The 22,227-nt window shown below is 47.0% G+C and overlaps 1 protein-coding gene across 4 annotated transcripts in view; it reads right to left on the bottom strand.

The window, feature by feature from the left end:
* Positions 1–373: 373 nt before the first annotated feature.
* The window catches only part of ABCC1 (ATP binding cassette subfamily C member 1 (ABCC1 blood group)), a 175,242-nt gene continuing 153,388 nt past the window's right edge, over positions 374–22,227 (bottom strand). For all 4 annotated transcript variants that reach the window (XM_010601238.3, XM_064295633.1, XM_023540926.2 and 1 more), the window contains 10 exons: positions 21,823–22,030; positions 19,300–19,610; positions 14,783–14,982; positions 11,833–11,959; positions 11,181–11,282; positions 8,718–8,864; positions 6,822–6,980; positions 4,761–4,927; positions 3,459–3,653; positions 374–857 (listed from right to left, as the gene is read on the bottom strand). In XM_010601238.3, coding sequence (XP_010599540.1) covers positions 749–857; positions 3,459–3,653; positions 4,761–4,927; positions 6,822–6,980; positions 8,718–8,864; positions 11,181–11,282; positions 11,833–11,959; positions 14,783–14,982; positions 19,300–19,610; positions 21,823–22,030 — 1,725 coding nt within the window. In that variant the 3' untranslated portion in view covers positions 374–748. The remainder of the gene's footprint in view (positions 858–3,458; positions 3,654–4,760; positions 4,928–6,821; positions 6,981–8,717; positions 8,865–11,180; positions 11,283–11,832; positions 11,960–14,782; positions 14,983–19,299; positions 19,611–21,822; positions 22,031–22,227) is intronic.

Here is a 22,227-nt window from a genome sequence, read left to right as displayed (position 1 = left end):
CAGCAGCAGTGAGATGACCTGGCCCTGGCATTCCATCATCTCTAAGTTCAGCTGAGTCCCTCTGTGAGGAGAAGGTGTGTGGGTGAGGAAGGCTGTCTCTGGCCTCTGCAGGAAGCCCTCATGGCAGCAGCTTGGAGACATTGGCCCCCAGTGTCTAAGTGCCTGGAAGACCAGATGGTGAGTAAGAGGAGTGTCCATGGCCACCGGGACCGTCCAAGGGTGAGAAAGATTTTCACCAGTCCCCCTGCCTCAACACTGCAGCCCTGAGGAAATGAAACATTCTGGGTGGAGCCGGTGATGAGGGGAGTGAACTGGGGCCAGGAGCTTCCCGAAGACTCAGAATCCATAGACTTCAGCTGGAGAGATCTGAGGCAGTTGGCTGGATTTGGTCACTAGCGTATTTTATGCAACCAACTTCTCCAGAAGTCTGGCTGCTGAAAACACCCTTGTGGGAAGCACCAACAGGCACAGGCTTGCTTTCCAAGGGTAAGGGAACAGGAGTGTATCTTATGGGTAGAACAGAAGCAGGAGTGTGTGTGTTGGAGGGGAGGTCCCTGCATCTCTCCTGCTCAGCATGGCCAATCCCAGGCAGGGGCCAGAGGTGGTGCTTTGTTGGTGTTTTGGTTTTGAGGGGTTTTCTTTCTTTTTGGTTTCTATACTGGAGGCTTGGGTTCCAGAGGATTCTGGCTTGTCCTGGATGCTGGCAGGTGGGCCCTGCAGTTCTGACCAGATGTAACAGCTCCGGGGCTCACACCAAGCCGGCATCTTTGGCCATGCTGTAGAACAGGCCTCTCTGCTGCAGGAGGTCGGAGGGGGGGCCACACTCTCGGATCTCCCCTTTGTCCAGGACGATCACCCTGAAGGAGGAGAGGACAGAGGCATGAGGGGTAGTAAAAGGGATGGCATCTCGATCACAAAAGCCCACCAGGGAAAGTCACTGCTTTGGGTCAGGCCCCCAGCGTCTTCTGTTAGGACTGGTGCAGTAGCCTTCTAGCTGGTGGCCCGGCCTCAATCCCTATTCCTAGTCAGTGTCAGAGTCCTGTGGCTCTAACCCTTAGTATCTACCCCCACACCCATAATGGTAGGTGTAGTAATGATGATAATGGCAACAATGTCAACTGCTCATGTTTGTCCCATCACACTCAGAATAAAATCAAAAAACCTTACACAGTCTACAACCAAGAAAACCTGTTGTCACCGAGGCGATTCTGACTCGTGGCGACCCCATGCATGTCAGAGCAGAATTGTGCGCCATCTGGTTTTCAAGGCTGTGTCCTTTCCGAAGACCACCAGGCCTTTCTTCTGAGGCACCTCTGGGTGTGTCTGAACCACCAACCTTCAGTTAGCAGTATAACCAAAATGGTTAGTGGTTGCACTTAAGCATTTGCACCACCCAGGGACTCCACAGTCTACAAGAGGGGCTGGCAAACTCTTTCTGCAAAGGGCCAGATAGTGAACATTTTAGGCTTTGCAGGCCACATGTCTCTGTTACAAATACAGGTAGTCCCCAACTTATGGCAGGGTTCCGTTCCATTCTGACGTAAGTCAAATACTTTTTTTAAACTTTCATTATTATTGCCTTTATAAATCCAATCTTTGTCAGTCTTTGGGGCTTGGAAACATTACATACATACTTACAGACTCTACTGTATTTATAGGGTGAAAGCAGTCATAGATAATATATAAATGAATAGGCAGGGCTGTATACTAGTGACTTTACATAAACAGGTGGGGACTGGGTGTGGCCCATGGGCCAGAGTTTGCTGACCCCTGGTGTACCTACTTCTACAGGATCCAGCCCCACCCATTTCTGACCTCATTTCCAGCTACTCTCCTGAGTCTCAAACATGCCAGGAGTGCCTGGCACATCGGAGGTGCTGAGAACCAGGCTCCATCAAACATCCTTAAAACCAAAAACCAAACCCACTGCCCACTGATTCAGCTCCAACTCATAGCGACCCCACAGGGCAGTGCCGAACTGCCCCACAGGGTTTCCAAGGCTGTAATCTTTATGGAAGTCGACTGCCACATCTTCGTCCCATGGAGTGGCTAGTGGGTTCAAACTGCTGACCTTTTGTTAGCAGATGAGCACTTAACCGCTGCACCACCAGGGCTCCTACAGACAGCCTTAGCAATCTTTAAAAAGTGCCATGTCACTTCCCTGCTTAAAACCCTCCAATGGCTTAGGGGTTCTCTTAGAATAAGCTCCAAACTTGTTACCGTGACTACACGGTCCTGCGAGATCCAGCCCCTACCTACCTTTCTGGCCTCCTCTAGTACCTCGGGCACAGTGGCCTCTTGCTAGCCTTCAAGTTCAGCAAGCCCGTTCCCATTCCAGGGCCTTTACACTAGGCTGTGCCCTCTGTCTACAATGTTCTTTCTTCCTCTAGATCAGTGGCTGGCAAACTATGGCTGCCTGTTTTTGCAAATAAAGTTTTATTGGAACTCAACCACGTCCACTTGTTTATCTACAGCTCCTTTGTGCTATAACAACATAGTTGAGTAGCTGTGACAGAGACCATGTGGCCTATAAAGGTGAAAAATTCACTCTCTGCTCCTTTATAGAAAAAGTGTGTGATCATCGCCTACATCACCCTATGCCGACTCCTCGTTATTTAGGTCTTGGCTCAAATGTCACCTCCTGGGAGAGGCCTTCCCTGACCTGCCAGGCTGAACTCAATCTCCCCAACTCCTTGGTACTCTTTTCCCATTGCCATTGATTCCAACTCACATCAACCCTAAAGGACAGAGCAGAACTGCCCTGTAGGGTTTACAAAGCTGTTGAACTTTTCATTAGCAGCCTGCCACATCTTTCTCCTGCGGAGCAGATGGTGGGTTCAAACCACCAACCTTCTAGTTAACAGCTGAGCACTTAACCACTCTGCCACCAGGACCCCTTTCCTTGATACTAGGGCCGCATCATGGTTTTTGTAGGCCTTGGGCACTTTTGCCTTTGTGAGCAATAAAGCCTTTATATGATATCAATTCATGTAATCCATATATTCAGTTTTTTCTTCTGATTTTACAATAAATTAAAACATTTCTGTGGACTCCTAAAGGTAGTGGGGGCCCAAGGCCCAGTGCCTTCCGTGCTGGCCCTGCTTGGTCCTCACTTTCTGGTCACCTTGTTCTGTTGCCTTTCCAGCACTTACCACTCTCTGAAGCCACGTTTTAACTTGCTGCTGTGTTTACTCTCTGTCTCCCCCCAGCTAAGCTACACAGTCCCTTAGACAGGCACCCTGAGTCCCAGGGCCTGCACAGTGCCTGGAACGCACCACACATACGTGCTGATTGATGTCAGAAAGACATGGTCCCACCTGGGTTAAGGAGAGGTTCCATCAATGGGGCCATCACTAGGTGTTAAGGACGGTGTTGAATGAATAAGTGAGAGTGAGTGAGTGAACTGATGAATGGGGCAAACCCCTGAGGCCCCACGACCTGCATGCAAGGCGTATCACCTTGTGTAGTCCATGATGGTGTTGAGCCGGTGAGCAATGGTGAGGACAGTGCAGTCGTCAAACTGGGTCCGGATGGTGGACTGAATGAGGTCATCTGTCTCTAGGTCCACAGCCGCTGTGGCCTCATCCAACACTAGGACCTTCGTCTTCCTCAGCAGGGCCCGGGCCAGGCATACAAGCTGGCGCTGCCCAACGCTTGACCACAAGAAAAGATAGGAGACAGAGTGTCAAACCACCCCAGCCAGGGCCCATGCCTGAGCTGGGGGGAGTGAGAAGAGACACTGTATCATAAGCCAGGACAGCCTTCCACTCCCCATATCCGTGCCCACGGGAGACATCGCTAATCAACGGAGGCTCTTTCCCGTGGAGCTGGAGGCGGGCTCAGAATCATTCTCAAAACAGGGCTCAGAGGTGATACTCAGAATATTTAACCAGTTCAGCATAGGTTGTATGACAGGTGCAAAAATGGCCCCTGTCCCCATAACTCTGGACTCAGCTACTGCCTTGCTTTGGCCAGTAAGACGTTGGCAGAATGTAAGGCCGGCGCCTACCTGAGATGGGACTGCACACAGGGCCCTGCTCACTGTTGCACCTCTGCCACTGCCACGACAATAGGTCTGACTGGACTGCTGGAGGATGAGGGACCCATGGAGCAGACCCAAACTGTCCCAGCAGAGGCCAACTAGATCAGCCGGCAGCCAGCCGACCCCCAGACACGCGAGTGTGCCTGGGCAGGGCCAGCAGAGCCACTCGGCTCACTGTAGCAATGGGTGAGCAATTGCTGGTACTGCTGAATGCCGCTGGGGTTTGTGGTTGGTTGTTACGCAGCAGCATCGCCATGATGGGTAACTGAGACAGGTACTAATAAAGCTAGAGCAGGACTCCGGGGGTTTCCTGCTGGGTCAGGCATTGACACTGTAGTTACTGGATCATGGGCAGATCCTGGGGGCCTGGGAGAAGGCAGCTGGGGCAGTGGATGTGGGTTCAGAGGGCCCAGGACAACTGCTATTTACCAGCTGGTAGAGAAGCATTCCAATATAACAACTGACAGCCACTCTCCATTGCTTGGAGCTGGTATAAAAAAGGCCATCCTGTTTAGATTCCATAGTAGAAACAGGCCATTTTACAGATAAGGAAACTGAGGTTCCAAGAGGTCAAGGGACATACTCTAGGACAAACAGCTGACCTGTGGCAGAGCTGGGGCTCAATCCCAGTTCAACACAGATCCATGAGGACAAAACCTTACATCATCCCGTCTGAGATGGGGCCGAGGGGCCCTCATCCTGGCATTGCCATGCTTACCTCAGGTTCTCCCCGCCTTCTGTGCACTCGTGGTTCAGCTTATCTGGAAGCGCTGACACGAAGTTCTTCAGGTGAGCCAGCTCCAGTGATGTCCAGATCTCTTCATCCGAATACTGGCTGAAAGGGTCCAGGTTCATGCGAAGGGGGCCCGAAAACAAAACGGGGTCCTGTTCAGGAAGCAGACCACAAAACAGCATTTGAAGCACATGTCACACTGGATGCGGCAGGTGCAGCAAAGAGGTGGGACGATAAAGTTCTTGCCAGAATTGTTAAAAGACAGGGTTTCGGAAGTGCTCAGAATTCCTGCTTCTGAGGGGTGCTAATGATGAAAACAAAACGTGTGTAAAAAACTGTGTTAACAAAAAAAAAAAGTCTTTGATGGTTACGAGGGTGGGGAGGGGTGGGAATGAAAACACACTAAATAGACAATAGATAAGTGGTAACTCTGGTGAAGGGTAAGACAGTACATAATACTGGGGAAGCCAGCACACCCTGTACAAGACAAGGTCACGGAAGCTCCATAGATACATCCAAACTCTCTCCGGGACTGAATTGCTGAGCTGAGGGGACCATCATCTCGGGGAACACCTAGCTCAATTGGCGTTAACATAGTTTAAAAAGAGAATGTTCTACGTTATACTGTAGTGAAGAGTGTCTAGGGTCTTAAAAGCCTGTGAGTGGCCATCTAGGATACTCCACTGGTCTCACCCCTTCGGGAGCAAGGAAGAATGAAAAAAACTAAAGATACAAGGGAAAGATTAGTCCGAAAGACTAACAGACCACATCTACCACAGCCTCTACCAGACTGAGTCCAGTACAACTAGATAGTGCCCAGCTACCACCACTGGCTACTCTGACAGGGATCACAATTGAGGGTCCTGGATAGAGTTGGAAAAAAAGGTAGAGCCCCAAAATTCTAACTCAAAAAGAAAAGATCAGACTTGCTGGCCTGACAGAGACTGGAGAAACCCTGAGAGTATGGCCCCCAGACACTCTTTCAGCTCAGTAATGAATTCACTCCTGAGGTTCACCCTTCAGCCAAAGACTGGACAGGCCCATAAACAAAACGAGACTAAAGGGGCACACCAGCCCTGGGGCAAGGACTAGAAGGCAGGAGGGGACAAGAAAGCTGGTAATATGGAGCCTAAGGTTGAGAAGGGAGAGTGGGTGGTTAACCAATGTCATAAAACAGTATGTGTACTAACCGTTTAGTGAGAATCTAGTTTGTTCTGTAAACCTTCATCTAAATTAAGTCCCCCGACCCCAAAAAGAACACCCTGTGTTAAGCAGAATGAAATCAATTTATCTTTTGCAGAACTTCTCAGAGCCTTCAATATGCAAAGGTGATAGGAATCTGTGAGATGGCAGACACAGCATGGGGGAGCCCTCCCCTACCTCCTCCCCAGCCCACCCTTCTTCTAAAAGAGACCTTATAAGGAACTTTAGGGGAACGCTGTTCTTAGATTATAAGACAATAATGCTAAGAGGCAACACATTAGGGAATCATTGCCTACAAGGGTCAATTTACAAAAGTCTGATTTTTCCTAGTTCTTATGAAGATTAGATATTATCATCCCCGAATCTGGTAGCCAGCAGAGAGAGAAGCCAGGCTTTTACTGGATTTTTTAGACGCTCAGGAAAACGGTTTATTGGATGGCAGGAGTGAGGACTCAGAGATGAAGACTTACAGAGGCCAGTTGCCGTGGAGTTGATTCCAACTCACGGTGACCCCTCGTGGGTCAGAGTAGAACTGTGGTTTTCAATGGCTGGTTTTTTAGAAGTAGATTGCCACCTACTTCCAAGGTGTCTCTGGGTGGACTCAAACTGCCAACCTTCCGGTTAGTAGTCAAGCACACAAGCGCGTGTGCCACCCAGGGACTCTGGATGAAGACTACTACCCGGCTAATTCCCACACTGTGCTTGAGGAGACGTGTGGAGAAGAAACATAGTGTAATGCTAACAAAAATGATGGAAATAATAAAGTAGGAACACATTCATGTTGGTCCTACAAACATGCACATGCTATCGATTTGTTTTTAGTGCCAGCCCACCCAGCCCCACCTGGGGGATGATGGTGATCTTGAGGCGGAGACTGTGCAGGCCAATCTGAGCAATGTTGACGCCGTCAATAATGATCTGTCCTTTGGCAGGCTCGGTGATCCGAAACAAGCCCAGGGTCAGGGATGACTTTCCGGCTCCCGTCCGCCCCACGATGCCAACCTTAGGGACAGGAAGGACCAGGGTGAGGTGGGAATGCTGGTGTCTGGGAGTCGCCCCCACTCCACTGTTTCTTCATTTCAGGTATCTCCCCCACAACAGCTCAGTCAACCCAGCTTCTGCCACAGCCCTGCCCATCACCAGCTTCCTGGAGACACGTTGTGGCCAAAGGTTAAGAAGGACCCCCTTTCCTCTGCCAGGCTCCCTGAGGAACTAATCAGCTCTTTTTATAAGTCATTGAGATCTCCAAAGAGGTAAGCATCAGGCAGAAGGGATTTCCCATAAAGCCCCATTAATTTTAACTTGAGACAATACTAAGTAATCGTCAGGTTCGGGAGCCCTGGTGGCAAGATGGTAAAGAGCACAGATGCTAACCAGAAGGTAGGCAGTTCAAAAACACCAGGGGCTCCTCGGAAGAAAGACCTGGTGATCTGTTTCTGTAAAGATTACAGCCTAGGAAATCCTACGGGGGCAATTTTACTCTGTCCTATAGGGTTGCTGGAGCCCTGGTGGCACAGGGGTTAAGAATTCGGCTGCTAACCAAAAGGTTGGCAATTCGAATCTACCAGCCCCATCCCCGTCTCAGCAGAGGTGTGCAAAAAGAGGTTATGGATGTGACCTGGTCTCCACTTATCCCCCCTTGAAGAAACTAACCAGATGCCATTGAATCAATCCTGACTCATGGTGACCCCATGTGTTTCAGAGTAGAGCTGTGATCCACAGGATTTTCAATGGCTATGACTTTTTGGAAGTGGCTGCCGGGCCTTTCTCCCCAGGTGCCTGGATTCGAACTGCCAACCTTTAGGTTAGTAGCTGAGCACTTAACCATTTGTGCCACCCAGGTAGCCTTGAGGGAACTAGGCTCCCCATTTAATGGCCCATGATTGACATCCCTGTCATCCAGTTACAACCCTCCCCTTCTCATCTAGGCTCGAGAGGCGGGCTTCCTCTATCAGAAGTCACAGTGCCGCGTGTGTGGAAATTTCCCATGATCAAATACGACCCATGAAGACTCAGTGAGAACGTCGCCTGCTCTGTTCTCCCCTTGCTACAACTGAGAGAAATTATCTTGTGGGAACAGAACATCCTGCACCTTGTGGTAGGGACAGTTTTCCAAGTCCATATGTTCCGAGATGAAAGAATCACTGTCCCATGGCAGCCAGCCAGGAAGGCCCTTGGTCTGATTTCTGAGGGAATTCTGAGGTACAAGTTTCAGGACAAGGCTGTATTCCAGGAACAGTTGAGACCAAGGGTAGATTCCAAAATTCCCCATCTCCCTTGAGCTATCCCTCTTAGTGACAGTGATGTCTTTCTGTACTAGAGGCTGAAAATTCAAATGCCTACATGGGCCAACTAGGCTTAAGAACATGGGTAGGGAAGGACTGGTCTCATCTGGAAAGAGTCAGGCGGGGAGTCTGGGCCCAGTGTTTCTAGATGCTCTCATTCTTTGAGAAAACTAGGAAATTGATTTTTAGATAAAATCTTCCAGATTTTTCAGTATTTGAAACTTACTCACATTTTTTCAAAACTTATCTGTGGGCCTCATTGGGTTACGGGGCTCCCAGTCTGCAACCCTGATGGACACCCTCTGAGTAGCTTTCACTTCCACGAGCCTCCCTCCCCCACAAAAGGCCTCCTGACCCCAGGACTGATGGGAGAGAAAGGACACCTCCAGTTTCATAGATCTGGCAGCAGCTGGTGCCCAGCTGTGAAGGTGTGCGGGAGATGATGGGCACCCACCTTCTCTCCCCCGTCAATGGTGATGTTGATGTGCCTAAGCACTAAGTCCAGGTCCTCTCGATACCGCAGGCCGTAGTCCTGGAATTCCACTCGGCCTACCTGGGGCCAGGTGCTGGGTGGAGCCATCTCCTCAATTTGCCAGGGAGCCTGCGATCACATTAGGAGTGGTGGGGGAGGGAGAGTAAGGAATCCAAGCCCATCCCCTGTGCCCCAGGCTGCGTGAGCTGGTCCCCACCACCCCTCGGGCCCCATATCCCTCTTGCTCACTTGGTCCAGCCACACTGGCCGCCTGGCTACTCCTCAGACACACCAGCATAAACTGTTCCAGGCCTTTTGTACTTGCCGTCTCCTCTGCCTGGAATGTTCTTCCCCAAACTTACCCACCCACCTGCTTCCTCACATCCTCCAGGTCTTGGGCCAATCCAATCTCCCTCCTGGCCTGGTGTTCCTCTCTCTTCTCCCCTGAGCACTGACCACCTCTGAGCATTTTAAATCGTTTGCATTTGTTTCTGCCTGTCACCCACGCCCACTGGAGTACGTACTCTGAGGACAGGCTCTTTCACTGTTTGCTCACTGAGGTATCCCCAAGGCCCAGAGCACACAGTGCCCAGAGCACGCAGTTGGTGCTCAATAAGTACAATAAAACCTGTGAAAGCCAGAACCTTTGTAATGTGGGAACCTGTCAGAGAAGGACAACTCAAATATTTTCCACTAACAGACAGTGACAGAAAGGTGATAAGTATGTACCCTGTCAAAAGTGGAAACCTTGTGAGACCCAGAAAAAAAAAGGCAGTCCTGTAGAGTTCCTGTTGTCACAGGTTTCATGGTATTTATGGAACCAAGGAAATCCTGTACTCACTGGCAGTCACTCCCCATCTCCCTCTTCCCCCTGCCCCTTGGCAATTGCAAATCTACTTTCTGTCTCTATGGATTTACCTATTCTGGACAATTCCTATAAATGGAATCATAATAATGCGTGGTCTTTTGTGGTGAGCTTCTCTCATTTAGCATGAAGTTCTCCCATGGTGAAGCATGTTAATTTTCGTTTTTTACAACAAGCACAGCTTGCTTTTATAATTCACACACACAAAGGAAGGATACGTGCCATAAGAGTGAAGTTACATGCATATATGTATATATATATAAAATATTTATATAGTGGTAGGGCTGTGGGTAATCTTTACTATCTCATGTTTTTTTGAATACATCGTTATTCTAAAAAAATAAAAAATGCAAAAGCCAGTAAAAATATTTTAAAAAACAAATTCAACTGCTCACTTTAAACAGATGAATCATACGGCATGTGAATTATATCTCAATAAAGCTATCATAGAAAATAAATAAATTCAATAACTAGGGTGGAAAACTCCCAATGTAATGCACCCTTACTTCCACAGGGGGCGCTCATACCATTCTGAATAATGCTCACTGGCGAGGTGGGACCTGGTTCACCATTTCAGAGAATTAAAAGACCAGGCACGGGCGGGCTCTGTGAATCCCTCAGGACAGGCCTTACTAGGGCCTTGGTCTCATTCCTAAGGGGCATTTTCTTGGGAGGCAGCATGGCACAATGAAAGAGAGGCCCTCAGTTTCTAATCCTGAGTCTACCATTTATCAGCCATGTGATCTTGGGCAAGTAACTTAACCTCTCTGTGCCTTAGTTTCCTTACCTATAAAATGGGGATAAGAATAGCAACTAAGTCATAAGGTTTTGTAAAGATTAATTACTCTATGGAAAATGTTTAGGACAGGGCCTGACACACAAGGGCACAGTAAGTATCTGTATTATTATTATTGGAGCCCTGGTGGCACAATGGGTTAAGAGCTTGGCAGTTCAAATCCACCAGCTGCTCTTTGGAAACCCTATGGTGGTAGTGTCTGAAGACAAAATAAGACAGTTACTAGAAGCAACATGGTAGTTATTAGGGGCAGTGTGGCATTAAAGTCAGGAGACCTAGGTTCCAGTCCCAGCTCTTCTCCCCTGGCTCCCTTTTTCTCCTTCTATAAAATGCTGACTCAGCTTAAATAATAAGAGGGTTTCCAAAATTTTGGTCAATTCCTTACCACATCATGATTTTTGCAATATCCACGTACAGCTTTTCTTGTTATTTACTTTTAAGACTTTTAATTAACTTATTTGTTACTTAAATCTTAAACTTAATTCTGAATGTCATCCCTGACTACACTGACAGGATACAATCATCTTGTATGTGGGCATCCCATACCTTTGGACAAGATGGGATAACTGTAAAATATTTTCTCGCGCCCATGTCGGGTGGTTCTAATTAGATGCCGCACAGCGAATGGACAAGTGGGAGATGGATTTCTATCTACCTGGTGGGGTGTCCAACTGACCCTCTTGTTGGGAGGCAGAAGATACACAAAGTACGGTTCAAAGGTTTCTTTTGGGTAAAGCCATTCATACTGAAAATCAAGGTTAGCCCAGGGGCCCTTGCTTTATACCTCCTTCTCAGTTTCTGAGTACTCCTTGAGTCTCTCCACAGCCACTATGTTGGTCTCCATCTCCGATGACATCCGCACCAGCCAGTTCAGGTACGCGGTCACCTGTGAGAGGAGGGGTCACGTGCAGTTTCTAGTGAGCATGTGTTACTTTTATTCTAATTAATTATGAAAGATGACATATTTCAGATAAAAAAAAAAAGGTGCAGAAAATAGCACCCTACATTGCCACACTGCATCTCTTGATTAAAAACCACATTTCTAAATAATCCATGGGTCACTCAAGCAATCACACAGGAAATTAGAAAATAATTTTGAACTAGATGGCAATATGAAAACACAATGTATCAAAGTCTGTGAGATGCAACTAAAGCAGTGTTTAGAGGGAAATACACAGTCTTAAAAGCATTTCTCTTGCAGCTGGAACCATCCTCACAGGCCATCAAGGAGTTTCCTGGCCTGAAGAAGGAATCTGGCCCCATGTCAAATTCCTCTCCTGCTCAGGTCACCAGGCTCTAGCCCTGCTCCTCAAACTCTGCTCAGACCATTCCCTTTACCCTCCTCCCATGGACATCCAAAATTTCGAAAGCCTGGGAATCAACAAACTGGCTCCTGCATTAAGAAGATGAAAAAATGCAGCAGAGATTTCTCTTACCTGCAATGAGTAAGACACAGAGAGGCCTACCAAGCCGGCACTGAGGCTATGCCGGGAGATCACCGAGAACAGGGCCGCAAACAGCACGATGCAGTTGCCAACAAACTCCAGCCGCACAGCCAGCCACCTGGATGACAAACACACACGCTAAGTTGGCTGTGCGGAGACTTGGCCTCCAGCTCTGGGGTCCAGCTCTAGGGTCCTTGCTAACTGAAACTGCTCTCTTACAGTTACTGAGAGAGGCCTTCTCAGCTCTGCATGTGCGAAACCCATGGAAGCAGGGGGAAGGAGGGCTGAAGGGACATGGTTTCAATCATTCCTCCTTAACCTGGCAACCCCAGGGATAAAAAGACTTCTCCAGAAGCAACCTTCCCAAGAAACCGAAGTTTATCTTTTGGAACCTTATTCTCATTTTAGCCTTTAATATATTTATATACGTATATGTGTGTTAAAAGTAAAGATGTCACTTTGAGGACTAAGGTGTGCCTTGACCTAAGCCATGGTATTTTCAATCACCTCATATCCAAGAGAAAGCTGGACAATGAGTAAGGAACACTGAAGAACTGACACCTCTGAACTATGGTGTTGGTGAAGAATATTGAATATACCATGGACTGCCAGAAGAACGAACAAATCTGTCTTGAAAGAAGTATAGCCAGAATGCTCCTTAGAAGGACAGCGACACTTCATCTCACGTACTTTGGACATGTTATCAGGAGGGACCAGTCCCTAGAGGAGGACATCATGCTTGGTAAAGCAAGAGAGTCAGCGACAAAGAGGAAGACCCTCAACATGACACTGATACAGTGGCTCCAACAGTGGACTCAAATATGGACAATTATAAGGATGGCACAGGACCAGGAAGCAGTTTGTCCTGTTGTACATAGGGTCGTTACGAGTCGGAACCAAATCAATGGCATCTAACAACAACAACATACGGTTCTTTGAAAGTTGTACTGGAAATTCCTAAGTACTAAGAAGTTTTCCACTGTGAGAGGCACCACTGATTTACAATAACCTCCTCTTGGTTGGGAGTTGGGGGGAGAGGAGTGAGAAATAAACAACCATTTTAAGTGTATCTGTAATGTTCTCAGACTCAGACACACCCTAATTTCAGATACATTAAAATGTGTGTGGTTGGACTCTGCTAATCCAGGACTGAAATCATTCCCAAAGCTCACTTTTTAGACAAATAATAGACGGGCTTATTAAACAAAAAATAACACACGTGAGGAACGTGCTTCTTAATCCAATCAAATATACCAGACTAAATGGGCAGCTCCTGTCCAAGAGCAAGACAACAAGGCAGAAGGGACAGGAGCTGGATGAACAGACACAGGGAACCCTGGATGTAAAGGCGGAGCGTGCTGCCACATTGTGGGGATTGCAACCGATGTCAAAAAACAATATGTGTATAAATTTTTGAATGAGAAATTAACTTGAATTGTAAACTTTCCCCTAAAGCACAATAAAAAAATAAATAAAAGTGATCTATATTCAGAACATGGAGCCCTGGTGGTGCAATAATTAAGAGATCAGCTGCTAACCAAAGGGTGGGCCATTTGAATCCACCAGTTGCCCCCTGGAAACCCTATGGGGCAGCTCTACTCTGTCCTATAGGGTCGCTTTGAGTTGGAATCGACTTGACATTAATGTTTTTGTTTTTTTTTTAATATTCAGAACATAAGCTACAGTCATATTTATGAAACTTACTAAAATTAAAAAAAAAGTCTGCTAAAAAATGTGTGTGGTTGGGGAAGAGTTCACTTTAGAATCAAGGAAAAGAAGAGAATACACACACACACGCTGTTTTTAGTTATTGCTAGTTGCCATTGAGTTGACTCTGACTCATCCGTGCAGAGTAGAACCACTCCATAGGGCTTTCAAGGCTACGACCTCTCAGAAGCAGATTGTCAGGCCTTTCTTCCATGGTGCTGTGGGATGGGTTCAAACCGCCAACCTTTCAGCTAGTAGTTGAGTGCTTAGCCATTTGTGCCACCCAGGAACTACACACACACACACACACACACACACACACACGTATCTTTTAAAATATAAACAAATATTTTGCTTAAAGGTAATGTGCATAAGACAATGAAGTATTAGGAATATCATCTTAATGTTTTCCAATTTGAAGTGCTTTTTTTTTTTTTTTAGGGAGAGGACGTTTTCAAAGCTCGTCCAGCACAGCCCTGGCAATCCACATGACTGATGTTCACATGCATGAGACACTCCCATGGACAGACCCCGGAGTTTGACAAACTGCCTGAAAGTTCTGCAAAAGAAGGCTATGTCTCCAGGAAACCCTGGTCGTTCCCCTAACAAGGATTACACACTGGAAGATAGGCTGGCTGTTACCGGCCACCTGCAGGGCACTGTCACCGTGACACTCACCAGTTTCTCTACCCCACCTCTCAAAAAAGTGTATCAGGATGCAAGCAGGCGGGGAAGATGCCATTATAGGGATAAATCGGGCGCTTCTCTAAATTCCGTATATACTTAGCAACTTCTGCTCCCTTTTTTGGTTGATGCTAGTCAGCCACTGTTGATCCACAAAATGCCACTCACACATGACTCAACATAACACACTTGTAAGTTGCACTAACACATCCCATAGGTGGAGTGTGCACACACCTCAGTGGAGACCTGTGGGGCTGAGTATGAAACAGCAACACTGGCCTGCCACTGGTGGTCCTGCATCTCCAGAAATAACAGTTCAAGGTCAGTGTTGCAGGACTTTCGGGCTCTGGAAGAACTACCAGTTCTTAGATGCTTCAACTGCCCATGAACACTCTCCCTGCAGAAGGCCCCCAAGTCTGCGCATCCTTTCTGCGAGGGCTGGGTTTGACTCCACACTCTTCTCCAGGAAGGTGTGCAGGAAGAAATCAAGGCAAAGCAACGAGGCACTAAGGCAGCTTCCTACCCTCCTCACGGAGGCTGGTGCACCCACCTATTTGCCACGATGCTGGGGTAGTAGGCCTTCTGGTTCTCGTCCACCTTCAGGTCACTCTGGCGGATGAAGCGCTCCTGCTCCTCAAAGGCGCGGATGACACTGACCCCCAGCAGGGTCTCACTGAAGTGGGAGTACACCGGGGAGCGGCTGACCGACTCAAGGCGCTTCAGCTGCCGGGAGGAGGCCACATAGAACCTCTGGGAGAGAGAATGGACAGTGGAGTGGGCACAAGTCCCTCAGCCCATCCTGCTGGGGCTGTGCTGATAGTCTGGGTATTGTTATGCTCACAGATGCCCCCTTTAATACTAAAATGGTACCTCCAGCAGGAAAGAGCCCTGGTGGCACAGTGGTTAAGCGCTTGGCTCCTAACTGAAATGTCGGTGGTTCGACACCACCAGCCAATCCACGGGAGAAAGATGTGGCAATCTGCTCCCATAAAGACTAAAGCCTTAGAAATCCTATAGAGCAGTTCTACTCTGTCCTGTAGGGTCGCTATGAGTCACAATTGACTCGATGGCATACAACAACAACCTCTAGGAGACAAAATGTTGGAGCCCGGCTACTTTTAACAAGTGTCCCTGCTCACCTCGTGGTCACTCCTTGAACTGCAGGCACAGTGCTAACAGTAACAACGACTATGACAAGAATAATAATAACTAACACTTACACGGAAACCCTGGTGGCACAGTGGTTAAGAGCTATGGCTGCTAACCAAAAGGCTGGTGGTTTGAATCCACCAAGTGTTCCTTGGAAACCCTATGGGGCAGTTCTACTCTGTGCTATAGGGTCGCTATGAGTCAGGATCGACTCAACGGCAACGGGTTTGGTTTTTAACCCTTATATAGTGCCCACTGTTCCAGGCATTGTTCTAAATGCTTTTACATGTATCAGTTCATTTAATCTTCACAAAAACCCTATGAGGGTCTTCCTACTATTTTATGATGTGTAAGTCAAGGCACAAAGAGGTTAATTAACATGCCCATAGTCACACAGCTAGGAAGTGGCAGAGATGGGATTCGAACCCAGGCTGTCTGGCCGCTGAAGTGTTAACGTCTACACTGTACTGCTTCTCTGAGGCCATTAGCATCAAGGGTTTTGTGGACCCAGCAGTGTGGTTTTAGACACAAGTTTTGAGTTTAACCAGACTTTAGTCCAAATCCTAACTCTGCTATTGATTAACAATACAACCACAGGCAACTTACTTAATTTCTCTGAGCCTTGGTTTTCTCACTTGTAAAATGGGAACAATATGGCCTGCTTCACAGGATTTTTTGTGAGGATGACATGAAGAATCATATATTCTAAGCTGGCTGAATGGACGTGGGGAATACAGGGTGGAAAGAAGGAGTGTGCTGTCTTACTACGGGGAGAGCAAGTACATAAATAGCAAGGTGTATATAAATTTTTGTACGAAAGATTGACTTGATTTGTAAACTTTCATTTAAAGCACAATTAAAAAAAATAAAAGCAGCATATATTCTCACATGTCATATAGTACGTACTTGCCTGCACACATGTATGGCATCTATATTTACCGTTAGGAACCATGTCTGCTAATATTAGACAAGCATAAGAAACTGCCATTTTTGTAGGTAAAAAACAGATGAACATCAACAATTTCACATGGTGTGAGCTGACAGCTGCTGTTGTTAACTGCCATCAGGTCGGTCCCTCACTCATGACATCCCCATGCACGACAGACCAAAACACTGCCAGTCCTGGGCCATCCTCGTGACTGTCGTGGACTGGACTGCTGTGTTCACAGGGTTTCCATCGGCTGATTTTCGGAAGCAGATCACCAGGCCCGATCAAAATACAGAACATGTCTAGTACCTCAGAAAACGCCCTTTTCTTCCTCGCAGCTCATACCTACCCGCCACTGCCCACCCCTAAAGGGTAGCCACTATGCGGACTTCTATCACCGTACGTTAGTTTTGCCTGCTCTTGAACTTCATCTAAATGGAACCATGCAGTATGTACTCTTGTCTGGCTTCTTTGATCAGTATGAGAACTCTGAGATTCATCCACACTGCTGTGGGTATCCGGAGTTTGTTCCTTTTTATTACAGAGCTGTTCTGTTGTATGAAAAGACTACAATTTAATTATCCATTCTCTTTACTGATAAACATTTGAGTTGTATCTAGTTTCAGGTTATCGCGAGCCAAGCTGCCAAGTGCATTCGACCACATTCTTTGTGCTGGATATACGCTTTCGTTTCCTCTGTATATACATCCAGGAGCAAGATAGTTGGTTGCAGGGTAGGTGTATATTTAGCTCAAAGCTATTAAAAAAAAAGAAAGAAAAAAGCTCCCCCATAATCTCAACCCTTAAAATGGCAATGTTTTAATTTTTCTGCCTCCCTTTCCAGTCCTGCCCACGCACATTACATATTTCGTCTTAGTTATAATGACAGTGTGCATACAACTTGCTCCTTTGCTAAATTCACTCCCTTTGTAGTTTAAAAATAAATTTGTTGGTGTTGTGACAGTGTCTTCCTAACTATCCCCATAAGGAGCTAACATTCCATCACAGAAGCGCTTCACAGTGTACCCACGTCCTGCTATCAGCTTTTGGTCTCTTCCTTTCTTTTGAACTGGGGTCTTCAGGAAAAGTCCCAACCAGGCCACGAACACCGGCAACACTTCTGGTAACTGCAGCCAGATGATGTCCCAAAACATGGGGCACCAGTTTAAAGAGAATTCAGTGAGGTCCAGGAACTGAGCCTATTCTCCATGATTCCGTCTTTGTTCACGATCATCAATCGCTAGGGCGCGGTGGGCTGAGGTCCTGGGGTCTGGCCCCGGGAGGACCAAGGCCTCCCAGACCCAACGCAAACAGGCCCATGGTGCAGTCTGAGGTGAAGGGCTCTGTGTGGTTTCTTATTCTTATTTCCCGTCCCGGTCAGAACACCCCCATCTAAACAACAATTCCCCACTTGCAATTTTGCTGCAGTTAATCTTTTTGGGGCAAGAAGGGCAGTGCAACACCGTGGTTAGCTGCACAGGCTTTAGATGAGACATACACGAGTTCATACTCCCAGCTCTGCCACTTGGGGAAGATGCTTCACTTCTCTGAGCCTCAACATGCTCATCTATCCAACGGAGACGCAGTAACCCTAAGAAGCCACAGGTGTTCAAAGAACCTATTGTGAAAACAGTTTTCACAGAAGAGATATGACGGAGACTACTATTTTCCTATCCAATAAAAAATCCAATATCTCCCCCTTATTTCTCAATAGAAACTTGATTTGACTGGGATGGCCATGTGTCCAGTAAAAAAACTACACTTCCTAGTAGAGGTGATCACATAACTAAGTTCTGGACAATTAGATGTATTTAAAGGGGTGATGCTGACTCAGCTATCAAATGCGCCCTTCCCCTGTTCCTGTCCGTCACGGATTGAATTGTGTCCACCCACAATATGTGTCAACTTGGCTAGGCTATGATTCCAGTACTGTGTGGCTGTCCTCCATTTTTGTGATCTGACGTAACTGTCCTAAACCTATGTGCCCGTAAATCCTAATTTCTGCCTGTGGTTAATGAGGCAAGATTAGGTTATGTTAAAGAGGATTAGGGTGGGATGCAACACCATTACTCAGGTCACAGCCCTGATATGATGTAACTGGAGTTTCCCTGGGGTGTGGCCTGCATCACCTTTTATCTTATAAGAGATAAAAGGAAAGGGAAGCTAGCAGATAGGGACCTCATGCTACCAAAAACAGAAGTGCCAGGAACAAAGCATGTCCTTTGCAGCATGTCTCCCTGTGCTGAGAAGCTCCTAGACCAGGGGAAGATTGATGACAAGAGCCTTCCTCCACAGCCGAATGAAAGAGAAAGCCTTCCCCTGGAGCTGGCACCCTCAATTCGGACTTCTAGCCTCTTAGACTATAAGAAAATACATTCTCTTTGTTAAAGCCATCCACTTGTGGTATTTCTGTTGTAGCAACAATAGATAACTAAGACATCTTCTCTAAGTCTTGTTATCTTATATGATGGCTGGAGCTCCAGCAGCTATTTTGGACCACGAGGCCAATTTAAGAATGGAAGGCATGTGTAAGAATAGTTGTGCAGATAAATAATAAAGAAGAATGTGTATTAACAAGCTCATGGAGCTGCCTTACCAGACCTGAACTGCCTAATTCTAAATTTCTCTTACAAGAGAGAAAAAAAATTAACCTGTCTCATTTAAGCCACTCTTACTGTTATCTGCAGGGAGCTTAGAACTAAAGAATTTCATACATATGGAAATTTCAATAACACAGGTGTCTTTATAACAAACTAGTTTTTTTCTTTCCTAACGTATAGCTAGAAAAACAAAGCATCATTAGAAAAAGAGTACATATGGTTATCATAGGCTAAAAATAATCAACTTAGGTATTAAAAACTAACAAAAACAAATCGAAACCTCCTCAAAAAAATCCTCAACAGCTCCATGCTAGGGCAATGGGAAGATGCAGTGAGCACTTAGCAACACGCAGCAAGGCTCATCCTGAGCACCAAGGCCCCACCTCTTACCTGGACGAAGAAGTAGATGAGGCCCAGGGGCGGGATGATGACGGCGGCAATGGGCGTGGCTAGCAGGATGATGATGCAGGCACCGACGACGCTGAACAGGGAGCCCATGAACATCTTGATAACCTGCGGGATCATTGAGTCCACCGTGTCCAACTCCTTGGAGAAGCGGTTCACCAGGTTCCCACTGGGCGTCCGCTCGAAGAAGCTCATAGGCGACCGGAGGACGTTATGCAGCAGATCCAGATGCAGGCGGCGGGAGGCCAAGATGCCCCCAATGGACACTGCCATGGAGTAGCCAAACACAGAGATACCTACAAACATGCCAGGTGTTAAACTCCAGAACCAGGTAGTGGGACACACTGGGGGCAAACACTGCAGGGAAAGCAGCCACAAGCCTGTGTGGATGGTGCAGGTGTGGGCTCCCAGCTTCTAATAACAATACCAACGGTAGTAATAATAACAATGGCAGTTACTATTTATCAATTTATTGACAACTTACTATTTGGCGAGCACTGCACTACCCCATTTTACAGCTAAGGAAACTGAAGCTCAGATAGGTGAATTCCCTTACCCCTTAGCCAATCAGATGCAGAGCTCCACTGTCATGCTTTTAATCCATATGCCGTATTCCTCTGGACCAATGTTATCCAATAAAACTTTCTGCAATGATGGAAACGTTCTAGAGCTCTGCTTTCCAATACCTTAGCCACTAGCCACATGTGGATCTTAAGTACTTTGAAATGTAGCCAGTGTAACCAAAGAACTGAATTTTAAGTTTTATTTAATTGTAATTCATTAAAATTCATAGTCACACGTGGCTAGTGGGTACCATACTGGATAGTGCAACTCCAGAAGTGACACTGTGAGCCCAGGTAAACATCACACCCTCTCTGTTTTCTACCTTCCCTCAATTATAATTTGGAGGCCTCAGTCCCTAGTCCTATGGAGGGAGGGTTCTAGGGACTGAAAACCTCAAGAAATCCATGTCTGCTCTTTCTTTTTGCTCAAAGCTGTCCCCTGGACACCAGGAGACATTTGTGACTCTTCCAAACAACGCACAGCAGGGCAACCATTCTTTCCAGTGCAGTGATTTCATAGGGACTGAGAAGCCTGTATGTTGGCCTTTCTAATCAAGCAAGAAACCCAAGGGGCAGGGGCCAAAATGACAGGCTCTGGAGCCAACACTGCCAAATCGGCCTCTGCCACTTCCAGCTGTGGGACCTTCCACTGAGGTTCACTAGGCCTCTTTGAACCTCAGTTTCCTCATCTGTAGAACAGGGACAACGACACAATGTAGAATGTAAAGTGTCTACCTGGCAATGTGTTTGATGCACAGAAAGTGCTCAAAAATATCAAGCATTTACATTTAGTGTATATACATATATATAGATGTCAAACGCACAGATGCATGTATAGCTATACACAGTTATTATGAACACATAAACACAAAGATAAATCACTGTGTAGCTAGCGGTTAAAAGTATGGCCTCCTGCGCCAGACTGCCTCATGCAATGGAAGCTCTGCCGTATTTGGGCAACTAACTTAACCGCTCTGGCCCTCGGTTTCTGCATCTCTAAAATGGGGAAAATATTAACGCCTACCTCATGGAATCGTTACAAGGATAAATAAGTGAAAACCCACAAAAGTGTTTAAAAGAGAGCCAAGCACCAAGTAACTGTAACTGAACCCGTTTCCATTGAGTCGATTCTGACTCATAGCGACCCTATAAGACAGAGCAGAACTGCCCCATAGGGTTTCCAAGGAGTGCCTGGTGGATCTGAACTGCCGACCTTTTGGTTAGCAGCTGAACTCTTAATCGCTATGCCACCAGGGTTTCCAGGTACCAAATAAGTGCCCAGTAAATGTTAGCTATTACTATCAATGCTGTTATGAAGGGTATAGACCAGGGTTTCTCAACTCTGTCACTACTGATACTTGGGTTTGGATAATTCTGTCTTGGGAGCTTCTCTGTTCATTGCAGAATGTTTAGCAGCATCCTGATTTCTAGATATCAGTAGCACCCCCACTCCGTAGTGACAACCAAAGTGTCTCCAGACATTGCCAAGTGTTCCTTGGTGGGCAACATGACCCCCGGGTGAGAACTACTGGTATAAACAAATTTCCACTCTCAGAGAGTAAGTAAGAGCCCATGCATGAGACTCTGCAGAAGACCTTTCACCTTGACAGAACCAAGCGGGATAAGGGGTCCTTCCAACTCTCTAATGTTCTGGGCAGCTTATGTCCTCAACTTTCCTCCTCTTTAAAATGGGCACATGAGGTACCCCTCCCCTCTACCTTCTAGAACCATATGAAACAAACATTCAAGCAACATTCATTCTACAACTACTTGAGCATCTACTATGTGCGCAGCCCTGGTCCATCTGGGTTTGGCTTGATTTGGAGGTACACTGAACCCTGAGAATGTAGGGGGCCAATTCTATAATTAACAGCTCTTTAGACACAGAAGCATTTACAGGTGCCAGAATCAGTGGGTGGGAAATGGTGGGAAGGGGAAGGCCCACCTTGGGAAATGCCTAGGGCTCCATAGACACTCAGGCGGACTTTGGTGTGCTGCTGGGTCCCGTTGACGATGGGGTCATCAGTCCAGAGACTGAGCCAGTAGTTAGACGCCAGGGCAGCAATGTGGTTACTCAAGAAGAGGAAGATGCTCAGAAAGGAGATGAAGAGTCCAATGGCCTTCATATAGTCCCAGTACACGGACAGCTTGACCTAGGGGTCACGGGGAGGAAAGGCATTTTATACCACGCGAGGTCAGGAGCGTCATCAGCACCTGTGTGGCCCCGCCCCCATACTTATAGCACCCTCCTCCCTTTAGTCACTCCACAAATGTTGATCGGGTGTCTTTGAGGACACTGGGGACTCAGAAACAAAGTCAAGTTCTCTGTCCTCATGGAACTTCTAGTCCA

Source organism: Loxodonta africana, chromosome 12 (assembly GCF_030014295.1).
Source record: "Loxodonta africana isolate mLoxAfr1 chromosome 12, mLoxAfr1.hap2, whole genome shotgun sequence".
In the NCBI taxonomy this organism is placed as follows: Eukaryota; Metazoa; Chordata; class Mammalia; order Proboscidea; family Elephantidae; genus Loxodonta; species Loxodonta africana.
Note: the sequence above shows the minus strand (reverse complement) of the source record. Positions and strands in the feature narration are given on the sequence as shown.